General features: G+C 45.5%; 2 protein-coding genes across 2 annotated transcripts in view; one reads left to right on the top strand and one right to left on the bottom strand.

Annotated features, from left to right (window-relative positions):
* Positions 1-20,942, bottom strand: part of LOC142560696 (uncharacterized) — a 259,423-nt gene that overhangs the window by 71,279 nt on the left and 167,202 nt on the right. The gene's annotated exons all lie outside the window — the stretch shown is intronic.
* LOC142560693 (receptor-type tyrosine-protein phosphatase kappa-like) overlaps positions 1-20,942 on the top strand; it is a 135,259-nt gene that overhangs the window by 30,476 nt on the left and 83,841 nt on the right. The window contains exons 2-8 of the mRNA XM_075672951.1: positions 4,535-4,616; positions 5,600-5,669; positions 6,664-6,806; positions 7,520-7,569; positions 9,179-9,343; positions 16,050-16,175; positions 20,001-20,288. Of these exons, the coding sequence (XP_075529066.1) occupies positions 4,535-4,616; positions 5,600-5,669; positions 6,664-6,806; positions 7,520-7,569; positions 9,179-9,343; positions 16,050-16,175; positions 20,001-20,288 (924 nt within the window). The remainder of the gene's footprint in view (positions 1-4,534; positions 4,617-5,599; positions 5,670-6,663; positions 6,807-7,519; positions 7,570-9,178; positions 9,344-16,049; positions 16,176-20,000; positions 20,289-20,942) is intronic.

Below are 20,942 nucleotides of genomic sequence, written 5' to 3'. Positions count from 1 at the left end.
TTACGACCGCAGGGTATAGTAAGCGTGCCCCCAATGCAGGAGAGATGGGTGTTTTTTGAATTTCGCCCCCAGCGAAATGCGGCCGCCGCGGTCGAGATTTGATCCCGCCACATCGTGCTTAGCAGCGCAGCACCATAGCCGTTAAACCACCGTGGCCGCTGAATTTCAAGGCTACGGAAGTTTCAATAACTATTCACAAAGTGTCCGACAAAATGCATTGGCGTTCGCGCTACTTTTTTGATTCTATGAATAAAACAGCGTTTTCCTCAAAACAAAAAAAGAAAGCTAAGGTAAAGAACAGTGCATTTTTACCCCAAGTTTGACGGCCAATATATCGAACTCAATGCCATTGTCAGAATTCGTTTCAAGTCGACATGCCTTGTGTACTCACTGGGTACATTTCGTTGAAGTATAGACCGTCGAGTAAATATTTAAAAAGTGGGTTACCATAATTATGTTAATTATTCAAATGATCATTCCGTTTTCTCCTAGAAGTACTGGCGAGCTCATCCAGTTATTTAGACCAAGGGTTAGTATTGCGCTATGTGCAACAGGCCATTATTAAATATTCGGTGGAGCGAAAAGAAAGCAACAGCCTGCATACCACTAAAGCAATCGTGCAATGCTGCAGCACTGGTAATTGCATAGTTTTATTGCTAGCAGGCTTAGAAGAGCACCTGAGCAAATGACGCGGACCCTTGGTTTTTTTGTGAACGTAAGTCCCAGCATGCCGACTCCCAGATTATTCAACGTGGCGTGGTCGGCGCCCTAAGTATTTCGGACGCCGGCCGCCCACTCCAGGTTACGCTTCACTTCCTGCAGGTGCTAATGCCCGCTTTCAGAAATGGTGTTAGGCGCAAAAAATAGGACATGGACAACAGTATAAAAGACACGCTTGTGCGCCTGTTCGTGTGTTTCAATCTGTTGTCCCTGTCTTACTTTTCGCGCCTAAAACCATTGCTAAAAGCCATGTACCAACTGGTCCGGCAGCAGACGTTACTAAGCTAATGCCGGTGTTTTGTTCACTTTCGGTACAAAAAAGGAACGACTATTTTCGCGAGCTTCTCGTCACGCTTCCGCTCGTACTTCAAATTTCAAACGTCAAAATTTGTACAGAGGCTCCTTCATGTCCACACTATCCTAAACGATGCTTTAAATGCGGTTCAACACTTCGTTCTGATGATGACTGTGAGAAGACAGCTTTCATCACGCCCGATGGCTTGTACGAATTTACCGTAATGCCATTCGGGCTATGCAACGCGCCCGCTACTTTCGAGCGTATGATGGACACCATCCTTCGCAACTACAAGTGGAAAACATGTCTGTGCTACCTTGATGATATCGTGGTGTTTTCGCCAGATTTCCCGACGCACCTCGTTCGCTTGCGTGAGATACTGACCTGCCTCACCTCTGCTGGCCTCCAACTTAACATCAAAAAGTGCCGTTTTGCTGCTCGCAAGTTAACAATATTGGGTCACGTTGTATCGAAGGACGGCGTGCTTCCTGACCCAGCCAAGCTTCGCGCGGTCGCGGAGTTTCCGACGCCCACTACTCTTAAGGCGCTCCGCAGCTTTATAGGGCTCTGCTCTTACTTTCGGCGTTTTGTGCGCAATTTCGCGACTATCATCGCACCACTGACCAATTTGCTTTCCGCTACCAACGGCATCTCCGCGTGGTCAACTTCCTGTGACGAAGCCTTCCAGCAACTACGTCGCCTACTTACTTCGCCACCGATTCTTCGACACTACGATCCCACAGCGCCTACAGAGGTACATACGGACGCCAGCGGTATCGGACTTGGTGCAGTCCTCGCACAACGGAACGACGGCTATGACGAGTACGTCGTCGCGTATGCGAGCCGAACTTTAAAGAAGGCAGAAGCCAACTACTCAGTAACCGAAAAGGAGTGCTTGGCCATTATTTGGGCGCTCGTCAAATTTCGTCCATACCTATATGGTCGCCCTTTTGACATTGTCACCGACCACCATTCACTTTGCTGGCTGTCCTCGTTGAAGGATCCGTCAGGTCGCCTAGGGCGATGGGCACTCCGCTTACAAGAATATGATATCCGCGTTGTCTACCGATCGGGCAGAAAGCACTCTGACGCCGATGCGCTTTCCCGATCGCCGCTACCTTGTGATGTGGCTTCAGTGTCTCCGCTCTTCGCATCCATGTCAGCCTTCAACGTCGCTGATATGCCGGACGAGCAGCGTAAGGATCCCCTGCTTTCAACTATGCTGAATTTCCTCCACGACCGATCCGCCACATCCTCTTCTCGAACACTTCGTCGCCAAGCCGCTCACTTTCCTGTCCGCGACAACGTTCTTTACCGCAGAAATTATTTGCCTGATGGTCGCAAATGGCTCCTGGTGATACCACGACACATGCGTTCTGACATATGCGCTTATTTTCATGCTGCTCCTCATAATGGTCACGCCGGTGTTCTGAAAACGTATACTCGTCTAAGGCAGCGTTTCTACTGGCACGGCATGTCTCACTTCGTGCGCCAGTACGTACGCGCTTGCACGGCGTGCCAACGGCGTAAAATTCTACCCCGCTCCTCCACCAAATGTAATAAGATGATTTATTACGAGGCACTAGGCACAGTCTAGTAGCACTGGCAGGAGATGAACGCTGATCATGCGCACAGCCGACACAAGAGCGCCTTCTTCGTCTTTCTCTTCACCACACAGTTGGCGTTTAAGGGAAAGGCGTGCGTTGCCGGTTGCAGCAGCTCGTGTTTCAGTTCTTGCACTGTAGTGCATCTTTCTCCGTGTGGTGACAACGAGGCTCCGTGATAGTGACAATGCCTGACGGTTTTCGTGCATCTGCGTGTTGGTCTGACTTCAACGTCGCTAACGAAATAAAATTCTGTTTTTTTCTCCCTACCAAGGTAGACCTACGGGACAACTGGAAACGAGCCTTTACGCGGAGAGAGTCTCTAGGCTTCACATTTGACTGAAAATATGTCCGCATATGTTAAAACCATTTCCAAGCCGTAGCCCTTATTCGTGCAGACGTATACACCTTCAACATAAATTTCGTGTTGCTGCATTGCATCTAAGCTCAATGTAGACACCATTCCGAGAATTTTGAAGGCATGCGGTGTCGCTAACTATTCCAAGCCGAGTAAACAGCCTCGTCCAGTGACGTAACTAACGAACTAAATCGAATAAAGTAAGAACTAACGACTGGCTTTATTAATATTATCTGACTACACTAATTACCTGAATTGCCTAATCAAACTGGTCACTAAATACGTGACTAGCAAAGAACTAGCTAAATGAAGCATATAAAATATCTAGCTAAACTAACGAATTGCCTAATTACCTGATGTCCTATAAAATAACTAATGTGCCTTGCTAAATAAAATACGTAACTAACTAATCTAACAACCTAAACAAAACAACTCACCGAATTAACAAATACAACATACTAACTAATAAAACAAACCACTTTACTAACTAACTATAGAATTATGTATATAGAGAGCTGACCAGAACCTTTGTGCGCTAAATGTGCCCTGGAGCAGTTCATGTCCATCACACAATGTTGCCGTGTCTAATTTAGGCACAAACACGTCAAATGGTAAATTATTTTGCTTGAACTTCACGTTGCATGCTGAATCTGCAAAAATGCTGAAATGAATGTGGAAGAGGCTCCTTTCCTGGTCACCGATTTGCCTGATCGCGCATCCCGGCCATCGAAGTGTGGCAGATTGGTGCCCGTATACTTGCGCCAGCGCCTATGGCGCCACCTACTGTTAATATACTAAACTTCCGAAGAGATTTCCTCACCAGATGAGATGTATTCAAGGACCCTGGTAGTGCATTGCTCCCCCAGAAGTGTCCTTCTCAAGTCAGGAGTTCGCGGCAAGAACTTCGTCACACGAACACCACAGCCAACTCTATAGTTCCGTCCCATTCTTTCGTATTTCAGGTATCGTTCTGTCTGCAGCTTACTTTCGGCCTTGTCTGCTGGCTCTGAAATGGTAGTTCAGCTCCAATACCGATGCGCTCAACACAACAGCAGTCCTTCGCTTATGTCTTTTTTTTTTGGCGCTCATTACAACGTGAGTTTTTTCAGAGACGTCCCGCAGCTTTCTGCGGCGCCGATCGTGGGTCGTCGAAGGCAGAACGCCCAGCAGCAAGGCCGCAATCGGGGTGAAGGGTTAAGACGCCGGCACCAGAAACTAGTGCGTCCCCCGTAATTTGGCCTGCTCTGAAGATGTGCTAACTGGCGCCGACAGTCGCGCGCGTGATCGAGGCGATTCGCGCAAATGAAGCATCCGCCGCTCACCTTACTGGGTGTCGGCCTAAAGCACGCGCTTCCACATTCCCATATTGGGAGCATGCGCAGCAGGCCCGCACTGGCTCCGCCGAATGCACCAGTCGGGAGCAGTGGGCCACCAACAATGAAAGCGGCGATTTCACTAGAACCGCGCACTTCTCCAAAAGCATTAGCTTCTAAGTTGTTTCGTGGAAGTGACTGAAAAAAAAAATGAAACTTGTTCTCGTCTCCGTCTTTTTTACAGGTGCGAGATGCACCACTGTTAGCTGCTTGGAGACTGCTGAAGATTTCATACGTAATACTTGTGGATACGAACAAGTCTGCACGTGAGTATATGACCTCTCAATGTCTTTCTGAAACACATAGCCAGTTCGCGTTCAGTATAACACACGTTTAATTGTCATCTTTTATGTATTCGGTTCATTTAAAAAGTGTACATTGTATCCAAGGTGCCATTAGTGTGCTGGTGGTGTAATCTCACACAGAACAGGGGACCCAAGCATGCGTGAGAACCGCGACAGCGTTATTGGTGCATATGTTGCGAGATTTCCATCAACTGCCTATATCTATCGTCTCTATCGTCGCTTAATGTTAGCTTGCAGTAGTCGAACATGGGTTACTTGAATGTCGCAATCACTTGCATGCCTACGTGCTCTGAATCAAACGGTGAGCCGCTTCCTTGCACTTGCTTTGCTGTCTTCCTCAGCAAGCGTAGATGTTCTGCCTTGTTAGTACGACCTACTTCGTAGTGTTTAAGCGCATCAAACAACGAAGACATGCAAGCGGACACAAACAAGCTCTCGTGTGTTTTCATTTGCCTGCGCTCGAGGTTTGACGCGCGTAAACTGTCTGACGTGTTCCTTAACCGTTGTTTATCAAAACAACGCAAATTATGCGTCCGAGCATTTCGCTCCAATAGTCTGAAGCGCGGAAAATTCCTTACAAGATGGACAAGGCAATTGCCCAGATCTTTATACTGTGAAAATCGAAGCCATCCGAAGCACATTGCAGGTACCTAACCACCCAGCCTCGGTTGTTGTCCCGAAAATCGGTATCAGGCAGACCAACGTGTTTGTCTAAATTGAGTTGTTGTTTGTGTGAGCGCCAGCCTATGCGTGCACAAAACGACAGCAGCATGACGACAAACGCTATGAAAGTATATCAGTAAAGAACTGGTGCCAATTTCAAAATGACACCGCAGTGTGTCCCGGGTGTGGAGTCTCTTTTTGATGCGGGAAATCTCTGTGAAACGAAATTCGGAAATTTTGCAGAAGTGGAAAGGCAAAGGTGTCTTCGTCTGCTTTTTCAGTGTGCACTGCTTGTCGTCATGTCTTGCCAGGAACGACGCACATGTTTATGGGACAGTTTTCTACTCAACGGTAGGTATTTTCATCTAAGTTCATGAACGCAAATCTATAAAATTTTGATAGATACACAGCTTCGTGGTGTTATCAGTGTGTTTTCTGTAATGGCAATGCAATGGCGTCTCCCGTTTGTGTTCAGACTCAAGTATAGTAGCGACCACTTTTATCTATTTGCACGTATTTTTATATTTTCTTAGAAGCAGGACTGCACATTAAACCATTGGAAGTGCGAAAAATTTTGTATTGGTTACGCAATCATAATAATTGAAATGAGCATCTCAGTGTAGGTAATTCCGTCTCCTCTCTTAGTGTCCAAAAAAAAATAAATTTGCTGACTTTCAAAGCAATAAGTATTTAGTCATCCTTCAGTTTCCCTAGGCCCATCTATTTTCTTTTGAGATTCTACCAGTGCACTCAACTAAATTCATGAGCTACAGATATCGACATGCATTAAAATTGCGATAAAACGCGTTAAAGCGTCAACGCTTGAATCGCAAAGTGCTATGTGCTCCGAGAACCTCGTAAATTTCGCCAAATAATAGCTCAGTCCTCGTGCCCCAAAAGGTGTCTTTTAGGCGATCATTTAGTTTTTTGTAAACAGACGTTCCCTCGTTTCCAAGCATAAATTCTGCTAAAAAAGGATTGTTCTTTCCTTTTTTGTCAAGGCAGCAAAGGCGTCACTAATTTTGTTTGTAACTACACGCTTGAATATGTTGATTTTTTTTTCAGAAAGCGATGACATGGTAAAAATAAAATGAACAAAATGTACTCTTTACGTTAATTTTTCGTACCCATATTTTCGCAACGTGAAGTAGTTAAAGGTAACCACGGCGATCGCCAAGGCTACGGGCTCTTCCGATGCTGATGGGGCTACTGCTAAATAGTCATATACGGCAGTGTGTCTCATTACTTTGCTACAAGCATACGACACTGCCAAAACGGTGTGTTCAATAGCACTGGCACGTTAAATTAAAAAACAAAATTTTACATGCTTTCGTTTCCTTTTTAGAAGTCATCCTTGTGCAAGAGCGCACTCCATGATCTGCGAATATCGGCCTGGAACGCTTCGGCACTGACCGCTTCCTTCACAGTATACAGAAAGAAGCGCCAGGACTTCGCAGCTTCGACGCGATATGGGGTTACTTCCGAAAGGTAAGTAGCAATTCTACTTGAGGTCAACTCACGTTGAAAATAACACGAAGCTATGTTTTTTGAACACATGGCGGCCGCCATTTAGTTCTCAGATCCACCCCTACAAAGAAGCGGCCACTGCGGCCCTAAACCGCACCCTGGACCTTCCGCTCAGCAGCTTACGGCCGTAGCGAATGAAGCAGATGACCACACGTATAGCAGGTAGCCTATGTTGAAAGGTTAATGCTATATTATAGAGATTATTTGCCGCAAAGCAATACTAAAACAAAACAAAACGAAAGAAACAAGAAGAATACTTGTGGCGAGGTTTGCACACAGCTTATAGGCCATCGCCAGAGCCTACGGTGCCCCCCCCCCCCCCTTCTATATTTATTTTCCTGTTTTTTAGCCCTAGGACGATGCACTTATACACGTTTTCAGTATTTGTTTAGTTTTATGTAAAGCCTGTGTAATGATATTCAAGCAAGATAGACGCTCAAAACAAGACGGAGATTTCTACTAACAGTTGGGTAAGCTCGGGATATTTCGAGATGAAGTCGTCGTTTCTATAAGGGCCGTAGTCTGCGTTACGGTAGCAGCATTGTGAACCTTGTTGATACGTATGCAATTATTATTAATCCTCAAGGCAGTGAGGCGTACTCTATATCGTGCTTTCATTTATTATTCTCCCTGTTCCCGTTTCACGCTTACTATTTTTTTTTCTCTATTTACAGCTCCTTCTCGAACTCCGAGTATTTCATCTTCTCATCTCCTCGAGTCAAAGGTATGAGGAGGCTGTTCCTTTATCTCTTTATCTGATTTCCTTGTTTGTGATGTACCTTTGCAATATGACAAGGGGGTATTTCACGCAGTTCGGCTTTACGGCTAGGCTTCAGGCGCACAGGTAATCGCCAGCTGGTAAAAGACACCTTGTAAAAAGCGTTGTGGCGAGTTGCCATGCGATGCCTAAAGTGATAGCGCACATACATCTATATCACTTCTGTAAAATAGGATACTGTCCACACAAATGATATGAAAAAAGTATCAAACGCTGGTGTCTCCTTCAACCCACAGCAATGCGCGTTTATAGATAAGCATTTGCTCGCAATAAATGTTCCCTGTCCAGATACTGAGCGGCCCATACAAGGTAGTATGCGCTGAAGTTCTATCGGTACCGGAGAATCAGGAAAGGAGACAAGAAAGAATGATAGAAAACTAAAATGACAACATGAGCATGGACGTTTCCATAAAGTCCTGAAGGCAGTTTAGTGTTATGCAAACATCGTATGTAACCTCTCGCTGCTGTTTCTGCTGTGATGCGACAACACAGCGCGTCTCGAGATTAACCCTTTCTGATTACACTTACCTTCCCCGAAGTCTGCGAGAGGTAAGGCCAGCGTCTACCGTTTTCGTACGTAGGTAGGCCAGTCACAGAACCCATGCTGCGTAATTTCGTGCACTTGCCTATATTCAAAGTTTAGCATGTCCACCCGCCCCACTAAATGTGCTTAGCGTTCGCTGAAGCCGTCGTCAAGGGGCACACCAGAAAACAGTCCAAGCGACGAAGTAATACTAGAAATTCCCACACGCTTGAATCAGTTTATGTTTAGCTGTCGGCGTAATATGCAAGTGGTGGGCACTTAGTTTCGTGCAAATGCAAATTTATCCCACGTTAGTGACTCCATCGATGCAGTCGCCAAAGAACCCCGGAATGAATGCTCCGGTACTGCAATGTTGCGTGCAGTGCGTTTCAATAAACGTTGCGGTTTCCATGACTTGCCTGGGTTCCGTTCAGCCTCTTTTTTTTTCCACTGTTCTAATGGTTGCCTACTTTGACAAAGGCTTCAAATGCGGTAATCGCTGCAGCCCCTAACGAAACGTGCCTTTATGTTTAAGCCCACGCCTCGACCTTAAAGCCGAAGCCTCGCGGCAGCTCCCGTTCCGCGGCTTTGCACACTGCACGTTTTTATTTTTTTATACTAGGATCAACAGTTCCAATCGTCTTATGTCTGTTTCACAGGTACATTCATAGCAATATCTTCCACTGTTTGTCGCTTCATGCTCCTGTGCGCACATCTCGTCGCATTTACAACGCACTTTCATGCGCATTCATGGTCAAACGCAGGCATTTAACTCATCGCCACTACCGAGACCTATTGCACATTGGAACAGTTTCCCGGATCACACTGCATTCACCTCCAATCGTGAAACACCCCGTGATAACCTGAGTTCGTCACGTGTTAGTATCCTATAACGATGTTGCACTCTGTCATTTTTCTCATGTAATGACTGTTGCCCCCATCCCCCCTCTTACTCAGTGCCCTTCAATGGACCTCTAAGGTAATGTAAATAAATAAATAAATAATACCATCATCTGCACGCTTTCTTTGTAGAGGACGTACTGGACATAACGGCACTCCATAGAAATTTTATCTATGACGAGAAAACCATGTCGGCACTGGAGTGCCATGGCCCAGAGGGTCGGGCCATATATTTTGACTATGCTATCAAAGAAATTCCTTTTAAAAACTTGACTCTTCGACCCGAGCCTCAGAAAGGTAAGTGCACGAAGTAACAGATTAACGTTTTTTGTAAGCCACCCGCATTTAGATATTCTTTTAATTAGATATGTTCTAATACCATTTTCACTGTCGGCAGTGCATATTTTCGTGTTACCTGAAAGGCACAAATGAAAGTGAACCTTACTGGTACTAAAGAGGACTGAGATGTATGGTAACATACTACGGAAAAGTTATCTTGTATGACTGTCTTCGCGAAGTGCTGTCGAAATTTGCCGTTAAAATTACATGGCTGCTCTTCTCATGATGCACAGATGGCAAGATTATGGCAAATATTTTCTACCCGTAGCGAAAAATTCGGCTTTTCTTGTGACAACAAGAAAATGCACCAATCTGCGGATATTTTCATCCTTCATTGATTCTTCATTCTGCATATAATAGGGGCTGTTTGGATGTCAGCTTCGTCTTGCAGTCACAAAAATGTGGCCAATGTTCCTCTCATCGTGATGTGAATGTGGTCGTTGAAATTATAACATCGACAAGTCATGACATGCGGCTACTTGGTAGTTTATAAGGACAAAAACTAAAGCCTGAGACCGAGAAGAAGACTACTAGGCAGACGCCGCTCGTTCGTCCCTCCTCTCTTGCTGACCTTGAATGGTTTGACGCTTCAAGTCTAATAACTTTAGCTTGACAGTTTCCCATTCCACGCTTCACCATGATAGACTATACGCCAGCAATACCTCCCAATTTTACTTTCAGGCTACGGAAAAGATAGAAGCACCGGACTCTGCGAAACTGCGAAATGTTGGTTTCAATATTGTAGCAGTTTCCGCACCTCGGAATCTTGTGTCCTTGTCATAATTCTCAAGCCGCAGCAAAATGTGTGAGGCACCAGTGTTTTGGGGCTAGAACTAGGTCCACAACCCTATAGGGCCCAATTTTTTTTAGTTTACGCAGAATATTTCTTGGCGTAATTAGTGTAGAAAGCTTTCAGAAGCATGATAAAAAGAGAAAAAAAGTGAAGTTATACATTTTTTGCCATGTTACTGATATGTTGTCAAAATACGAAACCAGAGCTCGAAGTGGTCAACTAACACACGATGGTTTCTTTGAGAAAACGTACAGCTTCGCCATATTTTATGTTTCAGGCACCTGGCAAGCTAGATTTCATATCCGTGCCGCGTCATGTCACCTGTTGCGACGTTCAAACAAAAAATATAACTGCAAATAACCAAATAAAAAGAAAAGCTTATTACAGCTGCCGAGACGTACTGTTCTCAGTCTCACAGCTCGCCGAGTGCGTGATAATTGTAGGCCTAGTTCCTAAAAGCGATCTTCAGGTTCTTCTTCATCCAGTGAACCAGCTGTGCACACGAGTTCAATGAGTCTTGTGTGTTTCTATCGATGAGTATTCTTCATGCGTCTGAATGTCTCAAGGGGTAAATCCCTTTTTACGTTATACAACAGTCCCGAACGGGTAATTACACCTAAAACAACAAGAATGCGCACTATGCTTGTAGTAAACGCTTCGCGAAATATGAATGAAAACAAAGTGACTGCTTGCAGTCTCGGTTTCACAACCACTGAGCCCTGGCTACGAAAAATCAGTGCACCACAATATGACCTATAATATGAGCCGCAAAAAGCGCTTTGCTGATGCCCTTTTCTTTCTTCACCTGCTATTAAACATATTTTCACTGTACAATGAATACAATGAAATTATCAAGCCACACGCCCCAATCGTTTGCCACTGACGACGTCCTTAAGTGAAACGAAGAGCGTCGTTGCTATTTTTTCTTAGTTCAATTTTTTTCACGCGAGGCTCAGCAGAAGTGCGCCACTCAGCAAACAGGCTAGTGAGAGAGAGGTAATTAAAAGAAGGCGGGGTCCGTGACGTATTCGTCACGCGATCCCCCGGCTGCGGAATGCAAGAAGGAAGAAATTGCCCTTGTAGTGACTAGACGGGGAGAGTGGAGAGAGCGTCTTTGCTGGCGGTGAAGCTCGCCTCCTGAAGTAAGGAATTCGCGGCACTTCATGTATTTCGACCTCTGCAATTACTTGACTGATTCGAATAAAATGCTTACGGTTGAACATTCCTTAAAGGGCACGCGACAACTTCCAATGTGTAACCAAAATTTGCTGTGAGGCATACTGAAGGTTACTTTGCGTGCCTCTCTTCCGTCACGCCAAAGCGCTTTTCTACGGTACGGTATGTTGGCCATGTACACGTCGTCGTCTTCATCATCATCATCGTCATAAAAAGCTGGAGAAGCTATCTATCACGCACAACCTCAGATGAAGATAAAAAGAACGTCTATGGGTGGGTGCGAATGCTTAAGGGCCGAGATCCTAGCCCACTTCCATTGGTAAATAATCTGGGCAACACACTGGTACAACACGCTTACGCACTAGGTGAGCATTTTGAAAACATTTCTGCTTCACTTCCCTATACAAAAGAGTTTATTGCGCACAAAAAAAAAACAGGCTGAATGGAGACCAATTCCTTCCCACAAACGAAGTCGGCAGGGCTACAACAGCGCTATAACCATACACGAACTAAACATCGCTCTAAACAGCTGCCGAATTTCAGCTCCGGGTAAGGACCAAGTAAGTTACGACATGCTAAAGAAACTGCCGTGGTAGACGCTTGAATGCGTGCTGGCCCTCTTTAATAAAATTTTTGCTGCTGACTATTTGCCCAACAGCTGGAAGAAGGCAATCGTCATACCGATCCTCAAACAAGGCAAAGATCCCTCCATGGTTGCAAATTATCAGCCGATAGCTTTAACTAGTTGTTTATGGAATGTGTTGGAAAAAAATTTTTGGAATACAATGGTATACTAGATCCACTACAAGCCGGTTTTCGTGCAGGTAGATCAAAAACCGACAACATGGTCCTCATTATGCAAAATAGAAGTGAACCGTGCAGACAGGACACAAGAGTAGAGAAGTGGACAACACGAACGCCGACTATCAACTGAAGGGAGCACTGAGGCGAAAAAAGAAAGAAGACACAAAACTCATCTGCGCATGCTCAGGAATGGTTACACCACGTGTCAATCGGGTACACGTGCCGGTCTACGTGAGAGATAACTGTTAAGGCACTTCATCTCTTCCTTATGTAAAATAATCGAAGGCTGACTCACGCACGCACTTCCACCATTATTGATATGCCATGCCTCTACCATGAGACGCGTATCTTCATTCTTATGCCGGCATAAGACACACCCGCATAACACCCGTGTACATATATTTAGGTGCACGTTAAAGAACCTCAGGTGGTCGAAATTTCCGGAGTCCTCCACTACGGCGCGCCTCATAATCAAAAAGTGGTTTTGGCACGTAAAACCCCATAATTTAATTTTTACAGAAGCCACACTGCGCAAGCTACGTACAGGATACACATGCGCAACACACATTTACCTATTAACAGACGCACAACCAGCCATATGTGGAAAATGTGGAGAACAACTCACGGCCCGGCACATCTTAATTGAATGTCCAATACTTCACCATGCAAGATTACAGCCCTTTCAAGAACTTTACACGCATAATATACCATCTCACCTTGCATTATTTTTAGCCCATGACCCGATGTTTAGTGTCAGCAGAGTTTTTAAATGCCTTGGCGACGTCAGTTTTTTAAACAATGTATACTACAACCCAAACCGCTATGCTCCATCACACACGCGAGGAGCCTGAGCAGTTGAATGCCTTGAGGTCTCGCACCATTTAGCAAGGTAAAAAGTACTTTGCTGACAGCTTCGAGGCCAAATTTATTACTGAAAACTACAAATAATCTGTATAACACATAAATACCATATAACATGCAAGTGATCCCTCATAGTCACCGAAATCTGTAACCCACGCACAGATGAAATATGTAATATAACGTTACCACCATTGTTGAGCTAGGAGTGGCATGTCCTTTAGCTAGGAAATATCCGCCCCTTTATATAGCACAATTCACCATGCTTACCATTTTGGTCTGATTCTTGTATTTATACTATAAATTGTTGAATATATTCATATACGTGGGGCTCTTTGCCCAAACATGCCCTTGCGCCATTAAAACCCATCGATCACAATCATATTCATGTTAACTGCAGGAAAATGGCCCCTCATAGCTATATCCAAATGCTCCTGTATTGTGATAGCTGACCACATCTTACGCCTGAAAATTGCCGAATTTCATAATCAATGTAAAACTGTCTGTGCCCATATCATAAACAATGTCGATGTCCAACTTATACATAAGACGTCACTGCAGCACGCCGTCACAATCTGTCGCACAATCTGGTGCTTAGGAAACGTAGCACAGCTTTTCTCTCCTCTTGCGTTCTTTCACAGGCCCCTTTTCTCCTTCCACAGTACCAGGTAACCAACTAGAGATATCCTCTGGTTAACCTGCCTTTGCTTTTACCAACGCTCCCTAATGATTTCCTGACCCCATAGATGTCCTCGACTGCGCTTCCCTTCCGTTGGTCCCCATTCTGTAACTCTGATGGACCACCGGCTATCTGCCCTAAACATTACATGACCTGGCCAGCTCCACTTTTGCACAATAATGACGATAAGAATACGGGCATCACTCCCGTTTGCTCCCTAATCCACGCCGATATCTTCCTGTCTCTCAAAGCCGCGTCTAACATTTCATTTTCACCGTTGGCTGCCTGAGCCATAACCTCTTCTCAAGCACAATTGCTCAACTCAATTTTTTGTAGCTGTATTCCAGAATCAGTGTAATGCAGTGATTGTACACGTTACTTTCCAAGGATAGCTGTAATACACCGATCATGACCTGCTAATCACCGTACGCTATCCAGATATATTTATTCTTCTGCAAATTTCCCTCTCGTGGAAGTAGCTATGCGCAACAAGAAGTACAGATATAGCAGATCCAGCGTAGAAGTGAACGCGTCAAGTGAGCGATGAAAATTTCCGATTCTCTAGTACCCACTCTAGTTTCCAGACCCGCTCATCCCTTATCTTCACGGGTTTTAAGGCATATACTGCCTCAGTAACATGCCACTTTTACAGGCCTCATGTACGTATATATAATAAAAGAGAGGCGTTCCTGTCTGAGAGACATTTCTTTCGATGATAGAAAAGTGCTAAATGACGCACTAATGTACGGCAGTGCTGCGTTCATTCATTCAAATGACCAGATGTATTTCGTGTTTATGTTTGCCCAGTAACTTTCACGCTGTTGCGCGATATATTTGTGTCTCGAAGCGCTATATTACACTTAAAGCTTTTCTGTAAGTGTATTTGCTGCTGGTCTTCTATTTCAACGTTAAAATCTTTTGTTGTCGGCTTCGTTAAATGTCTCGTTTATCTCGTGCACACTGCTGCGTTTACTTCTCATGTGTGCTGAATGACCAGGAATATTTTATGATCGTTTTTTATTATGACTGGTTCTAGTTATTGGTGGGCGATTTTCACGTGACGTTTTTCAACACCGGCGAAGTTGAACACCTTACCGCTGTCAAAACAAGGTCTCAATTTAACATTCTGTAACCGAATAATACGCTTCGAACAACTGATTCTTATCGCCTAAAGACTATCCCGTACAGGTCTTCAGAAGTGTTTAGTAGCAAGGCTTAGCCGTTAGCTGTAAGAAGTTTTTTGCAGGAACTGTTCGGAGTATACTGGAAATCTTGCGTTACAAAGGTTCCTGCTTTCCACGGGCCTTCATGATGGACTTTAAGAACACCGACCCCTACCGCTGTATCAAGAACGCGGTTTGTTCGTGATCCTGTCTCTTTCTCTCTTTCTGTCTCTCCCTCTACCATTCTCTTTCTCTTTTTCTCCCTCTACTCCTTCCTCCCATGCAGGGTAGCCAACCGGAACTACCTCTGGCTAACCCCCCTGCCTTTCCTTGCATCCTTTCTCTCCGTCTGGTGCCACGCCCAGCGAAATACAAATTTGGAACTTTTTCAGCGGATTTTGGCAAAATGTACAATTTAGCACTACGACGTTTCACTTTTATTCACTCTGTGCTTCGCAATCTACAAGTACGTTAATTTTTCTGAAAACACCGAAAACAGGTGCGGCTAGCATTATTTTCATATTTTCTACAGCAGCTGCATCACGTTTGACAATTTGGAGTTTGTCGACGTATGTCCAAAAGCGCCATACAATCTTCTTAAGTTTTGCGTTTGTATGGTCCACGGATGTCCGAACACGCAGTGTTAAATATCCCGTAAGGCTTCTACGGGCAAGTAACCTAAATTTGGTCATTTACCAAATAGTACCTATTTTCCCCATGCTCTGGTGACTTTTCACACACATCGCCACTTGCACGCCCACCGTCCCACGTAATTATTGCGCGTGGCGCATGCGTTCTCTGACAAACTTTCCACAGACATTTGGAGCCACCACTCACCGATAAATTTTGTCGTCTATTAGCTTCACCGCGAAAAGCCCATCGAGGCAAATTTTGCGAACTTTCTAGCCCAAGAATGAGACCAAATTAGCGAATAAGGCAGCGATACCTTTCTAGCATGATTATTGCAATTCCTGCCGTCATTTTCACGGCAGTAATTTATCCGTTCCACAGTGCAACTGCAGGGGCAGTTGTAAAATGGTACGTTTGTTGAACACATATATTTACTAGTTCCTCATGTAAACGGCATCCAATGCGATTGGATACTCGATAGAATTGGTACATCCTGTAATAATGTGCAATGACACGCTACGTCTGAATGTTTAACATATTTTTTTTAATTTAAATCTTCAGGTGTTTATAAATTGAAGTTCCCGAAAAATTCATACGCCCATTCAAGAACAAATGTGTTTTGGTGCCAAGTGGAAAGCACAACACTCTCTTACGTTGGTTCTCCGGCTATGTATTACGACAGACCAGGTAAGCGTTTCTTATAAACAGGGTCATTTGGTAGCCTCCTAGCATGTATGTGGTGGAGGTGGGGGTGGGGGGGGATGTTTCTAAGGGGAGGACTGCATGCGTGTGTTAGGGTTTAGCGTTTCGGATGTCCTAAAGTTTAACCAAGCCCTGCCGCTTAGATCTGCTTATCTGAAGAGAACTGCCATAATCTCCCTGCCGTAGCAACACACGGATACAAAAAAGTCAAAACAAAAGTGGGCGTTCCAGCGTTACTGAGCTAATCACAATCAAGAGTGATTGCACTTAACGTCCACAACGCAAGCAGATTGTGCAGCCAGTTTCCTTCCTTTTTTTTTTTTGAGGGGGGGGGGGGGTGGTGGTTCGGACAGGACCAGGGTACGGAAGGCTTTATTCCAGCTTATATACCGTATATTGCCACCGAAATTTAAAGAAGGAACTTGCTGCCGCGTACGTGAAGTAACGAAACCTGAGTGGACGCGTACCGTGTTGCTACGATATTATGGAACATACAAAGACGCGCAGACATGCACACAGCCGAATTTTAGTGGCTAGTCGCTGTCGGAGTGCAACGACACTTCCTTTTCCCTGTCTATCGAAAACAGAAAGTCATGTTCAGTTGCATTTACTGCATTAGAAATGCCATACCTCTGGAAGCTCGCGAAACCATCGTCTGCGGGAGGGAGTTGCGCACCCTATGGACCCACTTTGCTGTGTCACTTTCTTCAGATGACCCGTTCGATGCCAGTGTGGCTAGCTACCTTGCATTGAGCTTTTTTTTAGTAGGAATCGGTTTCCTTTCCCATTTCCAGCAGAATTACTGACGATTGTAAAGCGCATACAAATCTGAACGCACCTTTTATTCAAAAAAGTTGCGCGTTAGAATCGCGAAAATACACACAACCAGCCTTTTTAGGCAGCGATCCTTCGCGGCGTATTCACAAATTATATCAGCGAACGCATAGAGTTTCCTTGAAATTAGGTCACAACGGCGCCACGTTAAGGAAATGTAAGCATCTCGCTGAATCGCGCCTTGCTATGAGCTTTATCTCTAGGTACGCTCTACCTTCCTAATCACGCTCAAAGAAAATCCTAAAGCTGGCGCACGCCCAAGCCACCAGGGCACTGCGAGTCTGCGGTCACAAGATGACTCGTCTGCTCCTGTGGTCCTTTAGTTGTGCTGCCACCTAACTTAACCTCCGCTCTTGTTTCCGCTTGTGTCGTGCCTAACTGCGCGGCTTTGCGATTGGTCAAGGTTGTGCGGAGGTCACCAACAAAAGTTCCTAAAACGGGTGAACTACGTGCCCAGGACTTCTCTGGAAATACCTGAAGACATGTGGCACAACATCGGCTGTATGTTAGACTTCCGTGACTACATCTACAGTTTTTTTTATTGATTTCTCTACACCTGGCGGTCGGCTAAAGCTTTGGTAGCTGCTTTGGCCCTCGGGAGCTCGCTTTCGAAAAGTGCGCTGATCTCTGCGCTGCACTTGTCCACCTTGAGCAAAAGTAGGCGACGTGGCTTATGTAAATGCAAAAGACCTAGCCACACCAGCAAATATCAGCCATAATCGGTGCTCACTGAAGCCGCGTGCAGGCGTTTGAATGATTCAAGCGCTACAGGATGCATAGGGAAATGCGCTACATGTGCTCAGAGAGGCCAGTTAGCAACAGGACACTGACTGGGAAATCTACGTCATTTTCATTTCCTTGAATTTTGACCGCATTTCGATGGGGGCGAAATGCGAAAACACCCGTGTGCTTAGATTTAGCTGCACGTTAAAGAACCCCAGGTGGTCAAAATTTCCGGAGTCCTCCACTACGGCGTGCCTCATAATCAGAAAGTGGTTTTGGCACGTAAAACCCCAAATATTATTATTATTATTATTATTTCCTTGAATTTTCATCCGCCGTAATCATCAGCGACATGCACGCGCACGTGAATACGCTCAAAAAGGGGGTTGGGGGGGGAGGCTATTGTCCTGAGCTTCGCCTCACTCCCGAATCGCCATAATCGTCATCTGCCTTTCTGGCGTTTCCTTTCTTGAAAACTCGGCTCTGGCTACTTTCCTGTCGAGAATGCTGCGTCACACTGATAACGCGCATGCCGTTCGTGACTGGGAAGCACCGGGCTCGCAGCGTTAAAGAAAGGAAACGCGGGCAAGACAGATGACGATTATTGTTGTGGGACAAGATACGCCCCAAAGGGTGTAAATTTTTCTAAGAGTGAATGTTCAACCGTTTTATCAGCCAAAGGAGGCTGGTTTTTGCAATTCGATGGCCATTCTAGCTCGACGCGCCACATATTTGCTGGATCCCGTTGGACCGACGTCGCGTCGTGTACGTCTTTTCACGTTCGCGCTCGTAAGAAGGGATCGCCGTTCCAAATACACTCTTAAAACGGTTTCACCCTTTGGGGTGTATATTTGTCCCACAACAATAATCGTCATCTGGCTTGCTTGCGTTTCCTTTCCTGAAAACCGGCGCTCGCTACTTACCTGTCGAGAATGATGCGTCACGCTGATAACGCGCATGCCTTTCGTGACTGGGAAGTACCGGGCTCGCAGCGTTAAAGGAAGGAAACGCGGGCAAGACAGATGACGATTATCGTTGTGGGACAAGATACGCCCCAAAGGGTGTAAATTTTTCTAAGAGAGAATGTTCAACCGTTTTATCAGCCAAAGGAGGCTGGTTTGCGCAACTCGATGCCCATTCTAGCTCGACGCGCCACATATTTGCTGGATCCCGTTGGACCGACGTCGCGTCGTGTACGTCTTTTCACGTTCGCGCTCGTAAGAAGGGATCGCCGTTCCAAATACACTCTTAAAACGGTTTCACCCTTTGGGGTGTATATTTGTCCCACAACAATAATCGTCATCTGGCTTGCTTGCGTTTCCTTTCCTGAAAACCGGCGCTCGCTACTTACCTGTCGAGAATGATGCGTCACGCTGATAACGCGCATGCCTTTCGTGACTGGGAAGTACCGGGCTCGCAGCGTTAAAGGAAGGAAACGCGGGCAAGACAGATGACGATTATCGTTGTGGGACAAGATTAACCACAAAGGGTGTAAATGTTTCTAAGAGTGTAAGTTATTGCTTCGGTAATGCTGCTCGCTCTGTCGATACACGCTGTAAACAACGCGATTCTCTAACTGGTATGCTGCGAACAGCTAACGTAGAACCAATTACAGACAAAATAAATACCGCCAGACTAAACATTTTTCTCCCTCTTCAGAAAGTTTGGAACAGACTTGAACGACTATATGACCGCAAACAAATCTGGAATTTCCTACCACAAGTACATCCAATATAATAATCCTATATGTACACGAACTAGCTCCGTTAAATAGAATGTTTGCCTCGAAAAATCTGTGCTATTCCGAAAGAAATCCAATGTTTGCAACGACCGGCGTGATATATTTTATCAACTATATCGTAACTGCTTTTTCTGACCCCTTGTGGATTTTCCTATGTTCACTCTTTATTGTATGCAAAGTCGGCCACAATAGTTTACGGACCGCGGGATTTAAAGAACAGGCAAATATCTCAGCAGCTTCGAAGCCCAGCCTGGTATTTGGATTTCCCAATTGTAGTAGTATATAGGAACAACATGGTGTTTTACGGTTTTACTGGCATCGGTCGCAAACTTTTTGAAAATTCAACCTTCTCTCAGACTCTGCGGTCCGTAAACTTTTCGTGGTTGAGTGGACTCATGTAGTTTTCCACTCCTGCTTGGACTTATGACCTCGGCGTCGTGAAAATGATGAAAATGACAATAAGTAGAAAAAAACAAGTACCGCGCTTACCAGTCATTTGCTTTCTTGCGCAGGACCACATTTTCTGCCGTTGAACTACACAGTAACGGCAAGCCTCAACGAAATGGTGAACCTTCAAGTACAACCGGGACCTGGTGACTACCAAGATGCTCGCGTGTCCTCCTGGAATAGGGTGAACGTAATGGGAAACGCCACTGACACACTTTCGAGCACCGGCGCAGTGTCTTCCTCCTGGCAGGTGCAGAGAGCCGGCTTACAGCACAATGGAGTGTACGTGGCGAGCGGCATGAATACCAGATCACCCGGCAAAAACAGAGCAGTCTTCAGAGTCATCGTGCGCAGTATGTGTGCAAGTCACTGTCACGCCGCTCGGGTCCCAGTGATCAGCGTTGCAGTTACATTGCATGAATGATTTTGTGTGACGTTGCCCGCTATGCTGTTGTCGGATTTCTTCAGTGAAGAAAGCAGGCACCATTCTGAGGGAAGCAAACGCGGTAATCGCCCTAAGGCTGCACGAAAACTACCGAGGAGGAGGATGAGGAGGAAGAATAAACTTTATTTTAGTACAGCAGGTTTATAAGAACGAGGCCTCTCTACGTAGATGACGGACGGCCTCGAGCCCCTTGGGTTCTAGCTGCTTGTTCGGCCTTCTGGATTGCCTTAAATTGGTCTTCCGATGCACAGCTGAGCAACGCGGTCTCCCACTGCTTTCTGGTCTTATGTGTTTTATTCTATGTGGGTGTCTGAGGACAAGTCCGAACCATATGTTTGAGGTGCGCCCGTGCTTGACACAATCTACATCTATGAGTCTAAAGCTCCGGGTAGTAACGATGGTAGACCATCCGGTTCGGATATTTCTCTTTTTGTAAGAGGCGCCATGCCGTCGCTTGCCATCTGCTTAGCGAGGATTGTGCCGGAGTGAAATGGACCCTTCCAAATTTGTAATGTTAGGTGATCTCGTTAAAGCTGCTCATCCCGTCTCTCCCCGTTCCCAG

Source organism: Dermacentor variabilis, chromosome 10, assembly GCF_050947875.1.
Source record: "Dermacentor variabilis isolate Ectoservices chromosome 10, ASM5094787v1, whole genome shotgun sequence".
Lineage (NCBI taxonomy): Eukaryota > Metazoa > Arthropoda > Arachnida > Ixodida > Ixodidae > Dermacentor > Dermacentor variabilis.
Note: the sequence above shows the minus strand (reverse complement) of the source record. Positions and strands in the feature narration are given on the sequence as shown.